The sequence below is a fragment of the Sparus aurata genome, chromosome 21 (assembly GCF_900880675.1).
Source record: "Sparus aurata chromosome 21, fSpaAur1.1, whole genome shotgun sequence".
Lineage (NCBI taxonomy): Eukaryota > Metazoa > Chordata > Actinopteri > Spariformes > Sparidae > Sparus > Sparus aurata.
In genome coordinates this window covers 11,349,282-11,371,459 of record NC_044207.1, presented here as the reverse complement: position 1 = coordinate 11,371,459, position 22,178 = coordinate 11,349,282, and the positions used below count along the sequence as shown (strand labels likewise).

General features: G+C 41.4%; 1 protein-coding gene across 2 annotated transcripts in view; it reads right to left on the bottom strand.

Moving 5' to 3' along the window:
- LOC115571954 (vertebrate ancient opsin-like) overlaps positions 1-22,178 on the bottom strand; it is an 88,783-nt gene that overhangs the window by 56,924 nt on the left and 9,681 nt on the right. For both annotated transcript variants that reach the window (XR_003982008.1, XM_030401642.1), the window contains exon 2: positions 14,716-15,044. Coding sequence is in view for 1 of the 2 variants with exons in the window: in XM_030401642.1 (XP_030257502.1) it covers positions 14,716-15,044 (329 nt within the window). In the remaining variant the exon portion in view is untranslated. The remainder of the gene's footprint in view (positions 1-14,715; positions 15,045-22,178) is intronic.

Genomic DNA, 22,178 nt, shown 5'->3' with positions numbered 1-22,178 from the left:
GTGCAGAGAACTGTGCTCAGTTCACTTGTTTCACAATAACATCCAGGCATTCAAGGTTCAGCCAACTGCACATGTCCCGAACTAGAGGATAAAACACAACTGTTGTATAATAAATTCAAGGTTAATTAACCAGATAGCATGGAGCTCCACCACACTGCAGTTAGCACTGCAGCTACATTTTATTTTGTTTATGCCTGTTAGGGCTGGAAATGTCAGTACGTCAGATGCTGTCGGTGAGTCCAGTTTGGGCTCCATATTTGCGGTTGAGGTCAAAAAGAGCCATTAGGGATTTCAGACAGGGTGATTAGCTTTTGCTCCTAACATCAAACTGCAGCTTTAATCTATGAAATATTCATTTGAATCAAAATCAAAGCATAGCTTTACATTTTGAATGCCCACATGTTCTCATTGTAACACCAGGGGACATTCAAAGCATGATTTCACAACTTCGGTGAGCAGTTTTTTCTTTAAGGTGTTGATGTTTTGGTTAATGTTGTGTGAGAGTCTGTGGGTGACTTGCATAGTATCAGTGAAGACATTTCTGACATTGTGGGAGTAACGCATTATGTTTAAGGGTCACGGAGCATAGCAGCGCCTGCGAGGGCATGAAAGACAAGGCCACAGTTTGTTACACTCATGCCAAGAGACAGAGTTGCCTGCAAACAGTGAAACATTATGTGAGCATGCTGGTTTTGATATGCATGTACAAGATTTATTTACTTGTTTTAGATCTGTATTCCTTTAGTTTCATTACTCTGTGTGCACACAACACAACATGTGCTAAGTAAGAATAAAGGAAGAACATATTTGCATATTGTGCTCAATTAGGGCCCAAGCAGGTCTCGACCTGCAAGGTCACTATTGTTTTTGTAGTGATGACTTCTTTGTCCCAAATGAGCGCATTTTTCACTGCCTGAACATACCCCAAAACTCACCAAGCTTGGAATACAGCTCACACCTAGCGAAACATTTCATAATCTATTGTCATTGAGAATTTCCACCAATAGGTGGCGCTATAATCAGTGTTGGGCAAGTTACTCCAAACACGTAATGCATTATTTATTACTTGTTACTGTCATTTCAAAGTAATTTGTTACATTACAATATTACTGTCTTTGAATTGTAAGGCATTACACTACTATTGCATTACTTTTAAGTTAGAGGCCCACATGCAATAAACAAACATTAGCTAAAGGGCCTAAAAATGTAGGCTACCCTCTATTCACAACCGCCAACACTGAAAACAAACGTTTTTGAAAGGGCTGGCCACGCTGAACATGAATTGCAATGATAAAATTGAAACATTTGGGGTGCACTACCTGTTTCAGTCCCATGAGAAGATTTACATTGAAAAATCAATGTATCAAAACTTTTTGTATACACCTTGGCCCCAATAATATAAGTGAAAGCATTTTCTAAAAGTTTAAGTCCTCTAGCTGCGATTAAACATGCATGATGCATGGACATGTCCCACCTTCCTCTATATATCAGGGACAGTACATATACCAATAATGCATCTACATTGTATTGAAAGTTTTTGAAATACACACACATTGATTTTCAATGTAGCCTAAATCTGTTCATGGGGCAGAAACCGGTTGTGCATCGCAATATTTTGATGTTAACACTAAAATTCTGTATGGGCAGACCTTTTAAAAACAGTTGGTTTCGTGTGTGTGTGTGTGTGTGTGTGTTTTGGGGAGGAGCCTACATTGTAAGGCCCTTTAGCCTTAGTTTTTGTATGTTTAATCTGGATACAGACTGACATGAAACACATTGACGTTATGTCGCTATATTTATATTATAGTCAGTAGCCCAGCAGCACTAACCTGTTGAGGCAATGATAGCTTACCTTGTCGTTGCCAACCTGGACGGGGATCTTGCTCACAATCTTTATAAAAGATGGAGAATCCACTGTTGAAAGTGGCAGCATATCTTCGACAACATACTCTGCCACCAGTCTCCTCACTTCTCGAGGGTCAAGCATCGCAGAACGGTAGAATGTTTGTTCTCCGCTCTCATCCTTAGTTTCTTTCTTTTGGTCACTAGCTTAATGTCAGTGTGGCACCGCTCTAGATGTTTCATTAAATTATTAGTGCTATTTTCGCAAGGTAGAGAGATCTTTAGGTTTGCACACGAAGTGCACTTAACTATAATGTTTCTTCACATCCTTGTCTCTGCTGAACTGAAAATAATGAGTGTATGTCCATCTCGCGAGTATAGGATCCAACTTGTCTGCTGCTGCAGTCATCTTCTCCTCAGTCAATAGTTCTCTAGCACTAACAGGAAGTAAACATTTACGCAGATTATTTTCTCCTCTGGTAATCTCGCGTTGTTGGCGAATTTGTATAAAAACAACACACCACTTAATTTCAGGTTTAAAATGCATTGTAACGAGCGTTACTGAGAATTGTACCAAGTAAAATATTACCTTTTTTTTTTGTAATTCCTTACATTACTGCGTTACAGCAAAAAGTAATGCATTACAGTAATTGAATAACTAACGTGTTACTCCCAACACTGGCTATAATCCAGGAAAGTGCATTTTGCCTTATAACTCTCATATACCTTATCGCACATTCGAAAACCTTATATCTACGCGTTCCCTGAATTATGCTGAATCTTGCGACGCCCATACCAAAATGTCACTCCAACAGGAAGTCAGCCATTTTGATTCAAAGTTCCCATTTCACCCCCATTTTGATCCATTTTCATGCCTGGTACTTTAACGAACTCCTCCTACAGATTAAACACCACAGTCTTCACATTCACTCAGTATCATCCTCAAACCTTGAACACGAAAAATGATCAAAAGCTTTCGCCTACGTCAAACATAGTGGGTGTCATGGTGTGGTCCATTTTCATGCTTTGCCATAAAACATCAAGTCCTAACCTCAACATACAATTTCCCATGTACACCAAATTTACCACACATGTAGACGATGTCGGCCTAAATACCTCCATGCATCAATGCTGTGTCATATCCATAGCACCACCAAATGGACACAGGAATTCAGACAAACATCCTATTTACATGACATTTACAGCTTTTTTCCTCCATGTCATACACTCAGTGTTGGGGAGTAACGAATTACATGTAACGACGTTACGTAATTTAATTACAAAATGTACGTAATTGTAATCCGTTACATTACTGGGAGAAAATATGTAATTAAATTACAGTTGCTTTTGGAAATTTCAATGATTACAACTTAAGTTACATTTGAAAAATCACTGCAAAAGCTCGGATTTATCAAATAGTGTTTCGCCCCCCTGGATTCATGTTCGTTTTTAGTTATTTTCATATCAACATCCTCCTTCCAAAACTGACGCTTGTGATTGGCTCTCTCTGGTCATGTGCCATTCGACTCAACCGACAAACCGTACGGCGGCAGTCAGACTCAGCAGCAACAGTGTCGGCGGCGCACATGATGTTCCTGGGCTGGAAATACAAAAACACTTTATACAGACAGAGAGGCCAGGCTTCCCTGTATTTAATATTACAAAGGTGGCTCTCTTTTAACCCGGCTAGATCACCATGGTAACTTATGCTTAGCTCATAACCTGGTCCCGACCAGGTTCTGTTCAGAGTTTAATAATAAAATCGGCTATAAAAGCGCAGCTGTTTCACTATTTAACTCATTTACAGCTGACGTCACCTTTACTTTGAAAGTCCAGTGGAGCTGGATCAGAACGGAGCATTTGTACGGAGGGAGAGATCGCGCTGATCCGCTGCTGTTGACTTTCTCTCTGAGCGTCTCCGCCTACAGATGTTCAGCTGAGGGGATACGCTGCTCAGCTGTTGATCCGACTCGCGTCAGGAGGTCATTTATTAGGCTATAGCCTATTTACTTTTATATACAGTCAGTCACCACTGAAAGAAGTTGTGCGCTCGCAGCAGGACAGATAATTTAACTTAATGTGGCCATAAATAAATTAATTGTTTCGCCTGTTATGTGTTGCCCAAACGCAAATCTTGAGTAGGTGTACTGTGTTTTCTCACATTTAAAAAGGTCTTTGTACAGAGACAACATGAGATTTGCTTGTAGTTGCAGCACCTAAAAAACCCACTGTAACCTATTTTCATACGCACACCCAGCCTCGCTTTCAATAAAACACACACTGGCATTTTATAATTGCGATCAGTGAAATATATGAAAACAATATTTAACACAGTTTAAAACAACAGTTGTTGTTCCTCTAAAGCTTCATATTTAAAAGCAGCTCAATGTAGAGCTGTCAGAAATTAAAATCAGCCTCCTCTTGTCATATTTGCAGCAAACCTGTTGCTTCAGGCTGTGATCAGGCTTTTTTGTATTGCTCATACTCTCTCCATTAAAACAACCTGCTCCTCTTGTCTGAAATCAGCCCGTTGTCGCTGCATTTAGTGAGGAAGTGAGCCTCCTTCGCAGTACAGGCCTAAGGTCAGACTCATAATATATGGTTAAACCTTTGAACTGAAAGGTTTATCACACTATAGGTCTTAAAATGTGAAAATGGTTAGCAGTTGAGAGATTTCATTCAAAATTAAGAAAAGTAATCATAATGTAATCAAATGTAATTAGTTACATTACTTTGAGAAAGTAATTGAAATAGTTACACTACTATTACATTTTCAACAGGGTAACTTGTAATTGTAACCAACTACATTTCCAAAGTAATCTTCCCAACACTGCATACACTACAACATGACATGCAACTAAAAGGTGAATAATGAAAACACAACTGACCACAAATTCGTTTGAGGGATTTCTCACGTGTAGTCCATTTTGTTTTTATGTGGGTTGCAGAGATTTCTTCTGACTTCAGCGTAAATTACTTTATACCAGCAGGAGCAGGCCACCAAATCATAAAGGAACAACTTCCTCATTCCTATCTGGAAAAAACTACATATGATTTGATAAGAGTCCAGCCCTGAACACATAGACCAATATACGGTCATAGTCACAACGCCACATATTGGACACAGCAAATGACATTTAACCCCTCCCTGCACCATCCGAAACACAGACTGTTAAGAGATGCGTACACAATAATCAGGCAATGGGGCCGGGTACGTGGCACGCCCCGACAGCAGTATGCCCCAATGCACGTGGACTGCGAGGGCCCGTTCATCGCTGCTTGCAGCTTTAATTTATTATTATTATCTAGTTTTTCCTTGTGTGGGGTTCTAAAGTATCTTACTATGTTTTTCCGACAGTGCTCCCTCCAGAGGCATATCTCTTTAAGTCAAGATAGTCTCTAATGTCCTCCTTCAGCCTCTCCAGTACTTTTGAGTCATTGAGTATATGCAAATTCGACTTCCATAAAGTTTTCCTTCCTTTCTTTTCTAGAGCTAGTGTCATAGAGATAGGGCTATGGTCTGACAGGTCAACTGTTGCAATAATACAGTCTCTAATCCGAAATTTATCAGAGCTGAAGACAAAAAAGTAATCCAACCTAGACTGAACTGAATGTGGGAAGGAGTAGTGTGTATAATCTCTGCTAGTAGGGTGTAGTTCTCTCCACACATCTACAATGCCCAACTCTCCCATCACTAGTTTCCTAATCAGAGGCCGATTCTGTATAGTTGCTCTTGAAGAATCCAGTGCCGGGTTTAGCCTAATGTTAAAATCCCCCTCGCATATCATCACACACTTAGAGTTAACCATTAGGTCAAAGACACATCTATAGAATAACCCATCACTTCCCAGTGGAGCGTAAACATTCAGTGATGTTATTACAGACCCCTCTATTCTCCCTGAGATCTTAATAAATCTTCCCCCATCATACACAGTCTCCGATATGTGTTCATAGGCAAGTGCACCTGATATAAGGATAGCAACTCCGCTCTTGTGGCCTGACTTAAAGGGAGAAGAGAAAACCTGTCTAAAACCCAGTTTTTTGCAGTTCTGCATGCTCTGATTGACTCATGAGAGTCTCCTGAAGGAAGGCTATCTGTGCTTTTTCTTTCTCGCTTCTCTCAATTGGATTAGAGGGCCCTCCGCTGTCTCAACAGCCATGAACAGAAAAAACACTCTCTAGTTTCTCGACCCAATACAGGAAGTTGTTTCGTCATGATTATAGCTTCATTATAATTTTCAGTTTTTACCTGCTCGGGAGTCGACACATTCCACATGTACTTTTACACTTCAAATTAGTCACTGTCTGTTTGATCGGGTCTGAATACTTTTCCTTGTATCCCGGTGCTCCACCGGCCGCGTTGTGCACAGAGCCCTCACTGGCTGCCATGTACCCCGCTGGATCCTCTCGAGAAGAGACACTGGCTGTGCAATAATTTACAGGCAATCCCCAGTCTGCCAGGTCCGACGTTGCCTCTTCCACCATATTGTAGGTTTATCCCATCCTCATGGTAGACTCTCAGCCGTGCCATATACCGGGTCTGGAACTTTATGTCTTTTTCTTTCAGAGCCCTCCGTGCCTCCTTGTATTCCCCTCGCCTGGCCAGGATAAACGGTGCATAATGATGGTCGGGGTTGATTTTGCAATTTCTCTACCTGAACCCTTTCTTTTGCCATGCTAGTTTTACCACTTCTAATTAATTCTGAAACTGAGGAATTTAACAAGGATGGACCTGATCTGGGCACCTGTCGGGGGTTGCGGTACTAATGCTCGTGGGCTCTCTCTATCTGTAGATCCTTCGTGTCCGGTATTTCGAGGTTCTCTTTAAGCAGCTTATCCACGAAGGGGATCATTGCTCTAGGCCCATCGTCTGCACCTTCAAGTACTCCATATATCCTCACATTTTCCTTCGTGCGCGCTCCCCTTGGTCTGCCAACTTTGACTGGAGCTGCCCCTGTAGCTTTAGCATTTCTGCTAATACCTCTTCCGCATTTTGCAGCCTCTCTTCGTTTTCCACAATCCTTGTTTCAGCCTTGTCCAGCCTTGCATTAGTCTTTGTGATTTCCCCTTTGACATCTTCCAACTGTTTTTTTGTTGTCTTATCTGAAGTCACATATCTCTCTGAGGATGAGGGTCAGGTTCAAGTTATGTTTTACTTGTAATCACATAGTTTGGCCTTGGGCCCCAGTTTAAACACACCGTAACGGTACTTCTCACAGCCTGGTTGTTTACTATCACTTCTTAATCTGTCAAAATGGTCACTAGGATCAGGATGCTCATAGCAAAGTAACATAGATGCATTACCACCACCCTATGGATTAGCCGGGGTGGAAGTTCAGGGCGTAACATCACACAAATGAGCCATGGAATGACACTCACACGTGTCACACAACCCTGCAAATGATCGCTTCAACTCTTGATTAGGTCCGAATGACACCTAAGGCAACTGACCTACCCCTACTTAACGAGTTGGAAGTGGGAATGTGTTGACCACCCTGGATTCAATACATCTCTGATCACCAGAGACTGGCAAAATGGCGGGTTCATTTTCTTCCACACCTTATCTGACTGAAGTGCGAGTACAGACTCGCCTCTCTCACCTCAATTTCCCCTCACAGAGAAAGAGCTCTGTCTGTCTGTCTGTCTCTCTGTCCGTCTGTCTGTGTTCACTCTTTGAAGAAACCTACCATGGCAATGTAAAACACGATGCTGAACTAGTTCCGAAACAGTTTTGAACTGATAGAGATAGGTCGCTGATTTTATTATAATTTATAATGTAGAGAGCCAAATCCTACTGAGCTTTGTGTCTTGTCTCATCTCTGATGGCTGGGTGTATAGTGGATGAGGACGAGGCAGCAGAATCAATTTGGACCAAACCCCAATGGTGACTCAGTCTTCCACATGTGGACTCCTCCTCACTTTATTAGATTGGGGAGTTCAGTTTCAGCTAAACGTGGATAAGTTGCTCAGCTTCTTCTATCTGTCCCAGCTGGTGATACCTGATATGACCTGACAATTAAACTATAGACTTGCTGTACATAGCGCTTTCAGTAGGAGAAGAATGACCCTAAACAACATGAGGAGCCAATAAAATGTGCAAAGATAAAGTATTCACATGCAGTTCTGCATACAGAGGGGACAAAGGACGAGAAAACAGGACAAAGGGGCTGAAGCCGACATATAATAGATATGTGAGAGAAATAGTTTGTGAGGAAGAGAGGGAGAGGGGAGGGGAAGTCTGACAAAGACAAAGAAAGAAAAACAATTAAACACTATTTCTTGTCCTGCCACCTTCTTCATCCATTCAGAGAACTGCTTATGTTGTCTGGTGATGAAAGATGGCAAATAGATGAAGTGTAAAAGAGGACGACAGAATAAGAACAAAGTGAAAGAAACCGATGCAAAATGATAAAGAGAGGAAGAAGGAAGAGCCACATTGTTGTTACTGGACTGATTGTTATTCATCTTTGGTCATTGTGGTGTCAGTAAACACACACGGCTGCTGAGCAGTTTATCAGAGGGGTACAAGCATGCTCACGCACACACGCAAGCAAAAAACACACACACACATACTGCACTGATACTGTTTACCTGAGAAGACATGATGATGCTCACAGAGTGTGATTGCGAGTTTTAGCCCTGGAAAAAATGCTCTGGGACCTGTTCTTGCAAACTGTGCTGCTGTGTGTGTGTGTGTGTGTGAGTGTGTGTGTGCGTGTGTGTGTGTGTGTGTGTGTGTGTGTGTGTGTGTGTGCATGCATGCATGCGTGCGTGCGTGTGTGTGTGTGCGTGCATTTGGGGCTTCCACACTGTCTCCCCTCATATTCTTCCAGTCAATCGGTAACATTGGTTAGCTCATGCTACAGTTCACAGCCGTGAGGGAGTGGGGGGGCAAATCCCACAACAACTCCTCTGGATGATCAGTTGTCCTCCTCACCTCGCTGCAGACATCTACGGCTGAATATTTGATGCATATAATCTGCGTCTGCATTCATTATGCATCTCGGAATCACTTGTGGGCATTAAGGTGATAGTGATCCTGGGATTAAAACTCTCCAACAAAGAGCAGGACTTAAGAGTGATTTATGATGCTTCCTAAACTGAGTGTGATGTCGCTGTTTCTTTATTAGATCATAATGACATGTTGGAGTTTTAGATTTTTTTAAACAGTGGTAAACCTGCAGAGAAGTTGCATATCTTCTTTATGTATATATGCAGTGTTTTATCCAGCCCCAACTCCAGAGTTGGGACGCTGTGTTCATGGTCATTACCTCAACCTTTAAAATCATATTTACCTTCAGGTTAGTCTCGTTTGCAGACTTCCTTCCTCACTCTGCCTGTCTTCCACAAGTTTAAGCGAAAGGTGGCCAAATGAAATGCACCATTACCTTGAGTAAATGTACATTATATAAATATGTCTGGCTTTTTACCTTGTTGGAAACATTTGGGATCATATACGCTGTAAAAAGTACTACTGTAACTTTTACAGCAAATATTTTGGCAGTTAAAGCATCTGTAGTCTGTAATATACAAATATATGGTAAATTTACAGTAATATTACATAACCCTACCCCCTTTCACATTAACCCTGGCATGTTGGTTGTTAGCATGTTATTCCATTCGCATGTAAGCCTTTTAGCCTGTTAATAAGCTAGCCTGTTCGCATGCTAGCCTGTTAGCATGTCAGCCTGTTCACTTCTTGTTGGCCTTTTAGCATGCTAACATGTGCATCTTGTTGTAAAAGTACAGTATTATATTGCTAAATTACTGCATAGAGCTGTACTCTTATTACAGTATTTCCTTGTAATGTACCACATTGTTGCTTTGTCGTTTAAGCATACTGCTCAAATTCAAATTCACAGTAGCTTACTGTAATAGGCCAGCTTATTATCCATCATGCACTGCAAAAGTATAATTACAGCCGTTTTGTTTTTGTTTTTTTTTCTCGGAAAATCTACTGTGAAAGCAAAGTAAGGCATAAATGTTACATATTATATCTTTAACAATACATGGATGAATAACTTAATTTACAAGATCCTTGAATTCATCTCTGTGCGTCACCCAACATTATTTTACACTGCTTATATAAGCACCACATCTGCAAATGGACTGTCGGCACATCTCAATTAAAAACATAGAATATATTTTCAGCCACATTTCCTGTTAGTTTATGTGTCCCTACAGCAGGGGAAAATTACATTTCTTTGATGTTACCTAACTTCAGGAAATACAGAATACAATATCTGCAATTTAACAAATTAAACATTTTTTTATGTGAATGCAGCCTATTTTTACATTTTTGGCAATGAGTGGTAGGAAATCTGTGCATTATCTGACAAGTTGTACGAGTCACAATAGTTTGGTTTATGACTGCAGAACATGTTAGCTGTGACGGACTCAATTCAGGACCTTTCGCTACAACAATGCAACATTTTCCCTGTCACTGTGACGATGTGTGGATTTAAAACCCCACTTGCTTAGGGTTAGGAAATGATCATGTTTTGGCATAAAATCTTTGGACCACATAAACACGACCGGAAGTGTCCAGACTTTGTTTTGGATTTTGTTGCCACAATCATGGCTGAGAATTGTCCCAAGATCAGCCTTCTCGCCTGCAACTCCACCACCACCAAAGTGGCTGGCAGAGAGCATCTATCATCCCGTGCGCTCACATGCCTCGGCCTTAACACTATCTCCTGGGGTCCGTTTCACAAAGCAGGTTTAGTGAAAACTCTGAGTCTGTTAACCCTGAAATGAGGGAAACTCTGAGTTTTCCGTTTCACAAAGGGAGGTAACTCAAACCAGAGAAAGAGGGGTAACTCTAGCCTGTTTCACAGAGAGAGGTAACTTAAGCTCTCGGTCAGTCACCATAGTAACATACTCTCTGAACCTAACCTGGTTGGGACCAGGTTTTTCTAAACAAACCTCGAGTTTCTCTCTGTCTCCGCCCTCTTTCAGCCCCACACGGTATTTGATTTCCTCATTCATCCAGTCAGCAGGCGAATTTTGCCGTAGTATAGTTCTCATTGATCATTGCAAAAATCAGTCAGTAGGCCTACATTAGAAGTTATATTAGGTGGCGACTATTTTCACATGGCATGTCCTTTTGATAATGATCCAGTGGATGAAGGTGCAGCATTAGCCTACTGTGCAGAGAATTAAATATTCGTCGGGAGATGATTATCAGACCGCGCATAGATGTTCTTGCATTTCCAGACAATTATCTTTTTGAGCGGTACCGTTTCACGTCACAGTCCATCATTTACATACACAACCTAATCCGTCCTTACATTTCCAACATTACCAACCGAGGTCATGCTCTCACATCCCAGCAGATATTGTGTGTTGCGCTGCGTTTTTTGCAAATGGGAGTTTTTTTATACAACATCGGAGATGCAGAGCACTTGAGCAAGGCAACTGTATGCAGAGCGGTCAGAAAAGTGTGCCTCGCCCTGAAACAGCTATTACCCATCTTTATCATTTTCAGCTCCTCTGCCTCCGTTAGAGGTGGTGGTGCTGGGCCACGACCCGTTTTACAGGCATCTGCTTTCTTTCTGTTGGCTGAGTAGAAGTCTGTGTTAGTTTAAATAGGCTTAATTATTTAACAGAACATGATATAGATGAGAAGACATTTATATGTGTGAAAACAGCATTATGTTGGGGATAAAACAACTGTACAGTCAAACAGCCACTTAATATTTACTTTACAATGTAAAACATGATCAAAATGAGGTACCCCCATGAGATTATGCCGAGGTCTAATGTTTTTATGTTTCATCTTAAGCTGCAGCCAAGTGCGCTTCTCCCCCGCTGGATTGCACCTAAATTAAATAAATTAATAGGCTACCACTCAAGTTTCCCCCTGTAATATTATTGTGATTGCAAAGGACTACATTTAAACTTACGCGTTGACCTGAGCACCAATGTTCTCCCACGCCGTCTCCCTCTCTTTTGCTGCTGCAGCGGTGTTACACTTCCTTCTAAAAACGTGCTCAAACTCACCGTATGAGCGCATTAATATTTCCAATTTCAGTGGGATGAAAAACGTAGCCCTCCTCTTCCCCGTTGCCATGGTGACTCGTCGAATCGGGGCTCCATTGATGCTGTCTTTTTATACTTGTGGTGCACGTGCTTAACTCCAGGTTAAACTACTCGGAGTTGATCAAACTAACTCAAATAAGCTGTTCTGGAACCGAAAACCCAGAGTTTCCTATCTCAGAGTAGATCAACTCAGAGTTCAGGGTTAGACTCAGAGTTTGTTGAACCTGCTTTGTGAAACGGACCCCTGGTCTCCTAACAGGGAAAGGGACATGTGGAACTTTCCAAAACACTGCAATAGATATACGGGATTTGTAAAGTTACTAAAGTTGATAAACAGCTTTTACTTATAGCCTTTAACGAGTGAAGATTTGTTTCCTTTTAGCATGCTCAATAAATATGAGTTCTGGCTCAACTCCCTCTGAATATGAGCCCAGTATATTTAACAACTGAATATAGTCATTATGTTCTTAATGTGATTCAGACTCAATGGTGTGTGTGGTGTGAGGCATCAAAATGCAGCTTCACTGACAAAGACCCAGACTCTGATTTTATGGACTCACAGTGAGAGCGCTGATGGTAATTTTATTGTGATATAACCATAGTTTACAATTCAGAGCCACAATTAGCTTGGCTATAAAATGGGCATTTGAATAAAGGGTTGTGAAAAAAACAAAGAACATGTAATAGTCCAAAATCAGCGTGGAGTGTGGAGCAGCTGCAGGTTTTGGTTCACTGGTTCACAGCTTTGGGAGAAAAACCGCCGGACATCAGTGGAATAACGGAGAGGGCAAAGTGTTTAGAGGATAGGTTACCCAACAACAAAATAGAGTGTAAATGTGCATATCATTAGCTCTGGAAATTATAATGAAGCATGCTACTGAGGAATTGGTACAATTTCTATACATGGTATGTAAATGTTGCGAGAATGTAATCATGGTACATGTCTACTGTATTATGTTTTATTCAAAAATGTAATTACATTTGGCTTATTGGGACACATGCCATGCTTCTCTGTTTAAACTTTATTGTTCTTGTAAAACTTGCCTAAATTCAATGACAATGTTTCATAACCCAGGACACATAGTCTGCACCACACAAGCAAACATTGTTTCAAAGGCAGTCTGGAACACCGCTACCAATAAAGACGAGAACATTGTCCCTTGTGATGTGGAGAGCGCATGAGTCAATTTTGTGGCTGTGACTTTTATTTTGGTTATTTAATTTCTAACTGTATCATCTAAAAGCTGACAAAATTTAGTTTTATTTCCATTGTTTGCTGCTTCTCCTCTTAAGTGATTGCCATGGTGAGATTCTCAGCGCCTGCTGAATCAGCAGGCATGGAGGCAATAATGCCATTATGTGCAAGCTTTATGTCTTATTTTAGCATTATTGTCATATTTCAAAACTGTGGGCAATTAAAGTATAGATGTGATTGAACGTGGATTTACTTTTTTTAAGGAGCAGATGGCAGCAGAAACATGCTGTTAACACAACACTGATATTTAACTACATTTTAAGCTTAGATAGTGAAGCTGGGAGCTAACAGTTCTCTATTTACACATCCAGTGGGCATGGAGCAACATTAGTATTAATTTGAATGCCAACTGATCAAAATACGTCTAATACTGACTCTCCTTTTAGCTCTGTTTTGGTCTCCTCCAAATCCTGAGGGAAATGTCGATGCTAAATATTCCATGTTACTCATTAGTGCTAACTGTGTCTGTGTGCTGTTTGTTGGGAAGTGTACAGCAGGTTTTTAGAGCATTTCTGGCCAAAAACAGCTGCCTTCTGTTGCTGGGAATGAGGTTCATGAGAGAGGTGATTGAATCAAAACAATAAAGTTGTTGGGCACCAAAACAAAGAGCTGCAAGATGCTAAAGCGCTCCACAGAGCTTGCTAGAAGTTTAGAGTTGTGGGATAAATCTGTGTGTTTGTCAGTACAAGCAATAACCATCACATATCTTCATTCAATCCATCGTTCAAACATGCTGATTAGAGCAGCTAACGTGTAATTTGTAAGTGCTGGAACATTTTTGAAGGTATTTTCTAAACTATATGAGGCAGCATACCAGCTCACGGCTGCTCACTATACTGGACTTGCTACCTCTCTGCCTCAGCTATGTTTTGCTGTAGCAACTAGCTGCCATGCTAGCTGTTGTTAGCAAGTATCTCGGTAATCCAAGTGTGTGTCATGTATGTCAACCTTTCTTATGATGAGTCGGCAAGGCAAATACCTTGTTTCAGTTCAGTAAAACAAAAAGACCTAAGTCTCAATGGTGTACGGTGATCTTCTTTTTGGTGAGGAAAATAGGTTTTAAAAAAATAATCCCTATCTCGACATTTTATGAGTTCATTTTGTTTACTTATTAGAGTAAGTAGTGACAGATGACAGGACAGGCCAGGGCTAGCTGGTAGCCTAACTGACTCGTTATAACTCTATTGTGGCTATGCTTCAGGAGGTAGCGCTAATGTTTATGATGTGTAATGTTTAAAGCACTTTTGATAAAGCTGCTATTTGCTGTTGATGTAGCTATTTGCTAGCTTTAGATGACTTATGGCAAAAGGAGACATTCTGGTAAAAATAGTAACGAGGCTGTCAATAACAAAATGCTAAAAATTAAATTTCATCTTATGTAATGCTGGTTTAGCTTGTCAGAATACATGCAAGCTTTCAACTATGCTTAATAATCATTCTGTCTCCTTACTTATCATGGTTTTTGGGATGGAAATGTAGACTTTAACACTACAGTCAATGCTGAAGGTGCACCTAGGCTCTTTAGTGAATGTACTGCAGATTTAGTGGAACCCTTCCCCGGCCCCACAGTGCCTCACCTGTCTGATGGCGCACAGCAGCTTCCCATAGCAGAACACGATCACTAGGAACGGCAAGATGAGGCAGAAGACAAACAGGCAGATGATGTAAGATATGTTATTCGCTGTCTTGGCCTTCCAGTCGACAGAGCAGGTGGTCCCGGGACCCTCAGGGCCGTAGCTGCTCCAGCCAAAGAGTGGAGGCATGGTCCAGATGAGAGAGTAGACCCAAGACAGGGTTATGCCCAGCAGAGCTTTACAGTAGTTGGAGGAGTCTGCCTCGGTGGGGGTCATCATGGTGCTGTAACGCTCATAGGAGAGAACAGCCAGGGAGATCAGGGACACGATGCCTACAGGATAGACAGGGCACACACAAAAAAGTAACATTGCACGCAGTCTAGGAACAGAATGCTGACAGTGAACAAAAAGAGTGAAAGGGACCGTTTGGTCCAAGGTCTGACCTGTTGTACCATCTCGATTGTTTTGACGTGAGTTGCCAAAATTAGGAGATATCGACCTTAGGAGCACGCATCTACCAATGGACAGGAGACAACAGGCCCGGTTCTAGACTGCCTTGATTGGGGGGGCAGTAAGAAATGTTGATGGGTCACCAACTGCTACTGTTTTGAGTGCCATAGGGATGACGTTTTTTTGTATGCCTACCAGTCTATAATGCCAACCCAGACGTAAGAATTGCAGATTCGCCATGGTTCCATCGGCAAAGCTCTAACGGGAATTCTTTTTCTGGATTGACGAAGAAAACAAATTCTGTGGCCAACAAATTATTGATGTCAGGCTCTTAACATATTTTCTATTTAAATTTGAAGTTACAATGTAATTGGCATTTTACATTTTAAGCCCACCTCCACTTCCCCGATGTAGGACAACTTTATCAATGCCCAATTACAATTAGTTATCTAATATTAAATGGAATCTAAACCTAAATATTGCGCAACTGGCAGATAGAACTTTTGACGCACGGAAAGAACACACACTTTTGAGCCCCAGTGATGCTATAAAAAACTGCACCAAAACACGGACATATTAATGCGCAACCCCAATGCATAAAAAAAAACTAAATCATCAGAGCCAGTCGTTCCATAATAAAAATGTCTTGCCATCATTTGTTATCCATGTTTACCTCTTCTAGATGAAGCTGCACTCGATTTTAAAAACAAATCAGTCGGTTTGCAGCATTTTTCACCGTCAGCCTACAGTGCTCTCAGATTTCTCTCTCTCTCTTTTCTCTGCTTACCCCCTGTGTCTCTTGATGCCTCCATTAATTTTTTTGCTAGCTTAATCTCAGTCAGTTTCCAATTTTCAATCTCCAACTTCCAACAACCACGCAGACACGGTCCACTCGATTCAGTCTTGAAATTCCCAGAAGGCATTGCTTCATTTTTAACTTTTGCAAACAAATAATCATTAAAAAAATGGAGGTAGATTTGTTTTATTTCAAACATGCACATCTGAATAAGAAATTCACTACAAAACAACGCAGACTGATGTAAAAGTTTGTGACTGTAGAAGGTAACATGAGTGTGATACAGAGACTTGTATGTGGTATACAATTAGTGATCAGATTGATTTTTCAACAGATGTGAAGGAATTAAAGAGACTAAATTGTAATTTAGCCTTTAAATAACGCTAGACAGGGAACAGAGTGATAATCGGCCGGCCCATAAGGGCTTGCGGTTCCTCTGGCATCAGCCAATGTTAAAGATTGTCAATCTGTCACATACATTTCGCCCCACCACCAAAATACCCAAATTCATCGTGGTAGATATGAAGGGAGGTTGGGAAATTTGGTGGTGGGGCAAAATCTAAGTTTCTTTATAATCTGTGACAAAGCAATTTTGTAAACAGTGCTATAAAAATAAATAAATAAATCTTGTCTGATTGGTTGATGCTATATTATTGTGCACCACTTTCTCGTGCTTTGGAAAGTCGTGTGTGCCTGCCTGGGTTGCCTGTCTCTCCCTGCCAGATGCCAGCAGCCTCAGATTAGCCGCTGTCGGAGGCTCTGGCCCCAGGAAGTAACGTTAAACAGTGGCCGGCGGCGCTAACCTGAAGTTACAGGTTATGGAGTCCCCTCTCACTAACGTGTGTTGTTTAATCCTGTCGGCGGGGGTGGGTGAGGCTCGTGTGACGCTTCCCATGCCGCGGAGACAGAGACAGAGACAAACTCGGCAGCAGCCGCCGATGGGACTACGCTACTACTAGCAGTTGCTAGCCGACATGCTAACAACTAACAAGCCTGGAGTGCCCGTAGTATCTAATGTGATGCTAACTGAGAGAAGCTGCTACTGACTGTATGCACGGTACAAGAGAGAGAGAGAGACACCGGCTCTGTTGGCAGAAGAGCCGTGGACTGTGATTACTCTGAGCAGCATTTATGGGAATACGATACAATATTATATATTTGATTTATTTATTTATTTTTTCGGAATGAAGCAGGGTCGGTTTGGTGGGGCAGCCGAAGCATTTGGGGGGGCATTGCCCCCCCGTGCCCATGCCTAGAACCAGGCCCGGGAGACAAGCTAATTAAGCTAACTCAGCGAGCTAACATTACAGCTCAGCTAAACTGTAATGTCAGCTCTATTTTTGGAATGTATTTTTTGTGCACTCTGAGCAACACAAGACTGGTATTAAAACGAAATTCTCGCCAAATGGAACCTTGGCCTTTTTTGTTAATGTACCCGAGTCAAACCTTTGTATGAAAGCATAATTACGAAGAAAGAGGCACTTTTAAGGTTTACCGTATCTTCATTTTTTTTTCATTTTCAATTCCGACCGGGCTGTTGGCAAAATGCCACTTACATTCCTGGATACTTCAGACGGAAGAACAACACACGGAGCTGACTGTGAATCTCACCAACACATTTCCCCTAAACAAAAACAAAAAAACAAAGGCGACGACGGAAGCGATAAATAAACGTATATATATTTAAGACCTAACTAAAGGTAATTTAAGACCTATGTGCAAAACATGGACGTATTAATAATTTTAGATACATGAATTTAAGACTTTTTAAGGATGCGCAGACACCCTGCGTTCATCTAGTCTAGTGAGGAAAACATGTCACTGTGATATTAAGCTTCATGGCTCTTTCTGAAATCAAAGTGCAGCTAAAATGGGCTTCATGGTTCAGCGCTTCATAGAGAGGGCAAGTTACGAGTTTGACAAATACTTGCTCAAGTGAAAAGGGTGACATAATAAAACTATAATGACCGTGATCGAGGAATCATCTTATATTTCAGATCACGTGCCGGGCCCTGCGACGGATAAACATCAGTGTAATTCACAAACAGTGGCCACACCTGTAGTGTCGTGCTTGTAAGGAGCAATGCAGTGAAACATACCAGCGAAGATCTCAAAAAGCGTTGTTATCTTGCTGGTACCACTTAATGCACACACACACACACGCGCGCATGCGCGCGCGCACACACACGGTAACAGTGGACTCTCATTCTACACTGGCCAAGTGTGGACCTTTCTGTTCATTTTGAAAAAAGCATAGTAGAACGGTGTGTAGTTATCCCACATTTTTGTTCATTTCATAGCGACCTCTTGTGGTAGCAATTCCCTCTGCAGGTTATTTGGGGCGGATGTATTAACCAGCCGGATCTTCTTTTTGATGCATGCCATTGTTTTGACTGGTGAAGCTGAGCTGGTGAGTTAAGAAATGTATACAATGTGATTACAACCTATGTTGAATACTATGTTCATGTATGCTGATTATATAGTGGAAATATGTCTGTGTCATTAATATTAGGGCTGGACGATATGGCCTAAAAATTCAATCTCCGATTTTTTTCACACCAAACTCGATTTATGATTTTAATCGATTTTTTTTGTTCTCTTCTCAAGACCAAACTTCAAATTACAAAGAATTTGTTAAAGGCATTGTTTTTATTTTAATGCTATGATTTACACCAAATTTGCCCTGCTATTGTAAACAGTGCAGCTTCAAACTCACATAAAAAAGTCCATCCTTTTGAAAAGACTGTCCCCCTTTTTGATAAAATGCTTTTGTGAACATATATTTAACATGTCAGATTGCTTGCTACTATAAAAGCAGATAAGTTTCCATATTGGTATTGATAAAGTGTTAATAGTTTAATTAAATCCTTTATTTTGCAAAAGGTGCCTTTGTTTTCAAAAAAGTATTTTATATCCCTTAAGATCTGTAATCTAAATTAAACATCTGCATGCATTGCACAGTAAACATGACATGTTTGTAGATTTTACAAATTTTTGGCCAGGAAGACGAGCCTGTCTGCTTCCTCTGGCTTGAGACATCATGCCCCGTTGTGGCTTCGTAACACAAGCCTGGGGTCGAACATTTTCTGCATGTGGATGAACCTGCGGCGTTTCCACGGTAAATACTAGCGGCATATCTTTAGCGATATGCAACGTGACTGAATCTGTAACAGCTGTCCACCGGGACCCTTTCTTCTCATACGGGACACAATGATTAAATAATTCCGCTAATTTTGGCTGCTTTATAGCAGCTACGTGTGGGCTGCCGCGGTCTGTACATCTTGTAGTGAACAACAAGTGTCCCACTGTGATCCAGGCATCTGTTTGAGATGCTCAAATAAATGGTTCGGTCCGCTGCCTTTAGTTGCAACAGCCTTTGAACAAACTTTGCAGCGGACGGTGGTTTGTTCGAGGTCTGACGCCACAAAACCGAGCTACTAACGAGACAGTGCCTTTTTATGAACGAACTCCTTGCTCGCTCCATGTTGTATTTGTTTCTCTGTGGAAAGTCAATGCGGGGAGGAGGGCGGAGCCGACTATGAACTACGGGAGCCCACGAGGAGCTGCGGAGGAGAAAGTTAAATAAAAAAATCGATTTTCATTTTTAAAAATCGTCCTAAACCAAAAACTCGAATTAATCGATTTTGCCGATTTTTCGCCCAGCCCTAATTAATATTGTGGTTTTGTTTTTATTTTGTGTCATTTCAGTTGATTACCTGGCTAACGGCACGATTACTGTACAGGTGTTAGCAAGCATAGCATGTGTTGGATAGGAATGCTTATGCTAAATAAACAAGTGAAAGACAGTGATCGGTTGTCAGAGCTTGAGTTTGACACTGTTTCATCAGTTAAGAACACCCTTTTATGGTGGGAGTTATTAGATTAAGGTAGTTAGTTTCATAAAACCGTACAAACAGAATATGTACTTTTAAGGCCTTGTCCCATAATATTATTAAAGATTCACTCACCACTTACTCCACACACACACACACACACACACACACACACACACAGTACCTCAATATCTGCATGTCTTTCTCAGTACTAGTGCATTGCCCATAGGAAGCATGTATTCCTATAGAAAAGTGGGAGGTTTAGTAGCTTTTTCATGGATGCCAAAATGAGGTTGTGTTTGAAGGTGGGACGTCAGGGATATAACTTTTGATTATACCATTATATTATTTCACCTTAAGAACTATTTACCTTGTCTTGTTTGGTGTCATTATTTTCAGCACAACCTCACATATGTGACTGTACAGTTATTTTTTTTATTTTGACATATTATATCAACACTATGGACCTAAAATCACAAAATAACATAAAATCAGAGTAGGAAAAAGTTATTTTTTACCGTGAAAATCACAAACAGTTTAATGAACCAATTGCATTAGTTATAATGCAAATATAAATTGTTGTTTGCTAAATTTTTGCATAAGTTTTTGAAATTTACAAAGTTATATGTAACTATTTACATTTAAATGCAGGCAATGCCTCAGCTCATTCCTGCCTGCTCCACATTCAGCCGTCTCCTCCTTGTTCTGACTCACAGCACAAAAAACGACTACACTACTCACTAAACACACCACACCAAACACCATATAACACACTAACTATACACTCTAAACACGCTATATGTCACAAATCTCTCAACTCTCAAAACTCGCTCTCTCTGTCGCTGTCTGCATCACCGCCTCCGTCCCTCACACAACTTCCTGTTCCTCAACAACAAAACTTGCTGCTTGGACACTTTCGTGACAAAAGCCCGTTCTTACCGTTTCTTCCTGCACCAGACACAAAGCAAACATGACAGCAATGTTCGCGAAAAAGCGTGGCGGACATTATTTACCCCAACTCCGGTTTTGGACGTGCCGGTACGTCCGGCCCGTCGCCTCGGAAGGTGGGCCGTGTAGGTTGGCTAGCGGCTAGCTACACACGAACATCCACAGATTCCGATTCCACTTTGTTGTTCGCGCGTCTCCGGATCTCCTCAGACCCGAACAGACTCGGTCCGGACTCTTTTAGTCTCATTAATACACAACAGTCAGTTTAGATGCACCGAACAGAACGGGACTGAACCGCCGGCAAAATCCCGGTCCAGCTCGCGCAGGTATAACTCTGCTTGTTTCTCAAGGTGGGGGGTCGCGGTGGGCTCTGCAGTGATTGGCTCTGGTGTGCACGTGACTGTGGTGGCTCGGTGGACAATGCTCGTGAATTTGTAAAGCATTTATGAAATAATTTATTAACGGTGTCATTGCAGTCCAAACAAATGCGAAGTCGTACACCCTTGAAACACGCAGCAGCCATGTTGTAAGTCTCAGGTCAGTCTGATCCTGATCCGCAGAGATATTTGATAAACACACACACACACACACACACACACACACACACACATACAGACAGAGATTCCTTGCTTTTATAGAGAGATGTCAGAGGCAGAGCTGCAGGAGCCTGGAGTTCAGTGTTCATGCTGACCCTTCAGCCTTTTTATCCTGTACATTATTTTTTCTTGAAGCCATTATGATCCAAGAGGCCATTCTTCATGTCCATTGATTTTCATTGAAGCGGACCTCAACTGGACTCCCCTTTAATAAGGCGGTCCAGAGTTTTCATTGCGTTGCAACACCGCGGCTGCTCAGCACGATGAATGAATAAAGCTGAAAAGTGAGGAGGAGAAAAAGTAATGGCCAGTAGATCAGGATGGAAACAAACATTTTAGCTCTGTGATTGAAGACAATGGTTATGCTGAGTGTTTTTGTGTGCACTCACATTGTGCAAACACACAGACCACATTGAAAGGACCCCTGACTGCAGAGGCTCTTCTGCACAGCGTGTTGTGCTCGTCTGTTGCCCCCAGATATTGTGCTCATGTTGCTTTTCCTGCAAAGACCGCTTAGCTCCTTGTTTTTATTAGCTCTGTTGCTGCAATATCACAAAGTCAACAGAGTTTTACAACAACCCACATGTGTCTCTGTTTGATCTGGGCTCGTCGACTCATAGCAACCAATCCCACACAGATTTCACATATATTTTGACAAAAATGATTTCCTCATCGCTGCCCTATTGCATTCGGCTCCATAATTTTCCTGTGTTATTCTGTCCTCAAGATGAAACAGTAGAGATGTCTCATCACAACAGATGGACTGGCTGATCTCATCTTTCAGCTAACATTTTTGCAACCGTATATATATATATATATATATATATATATATATATATATAT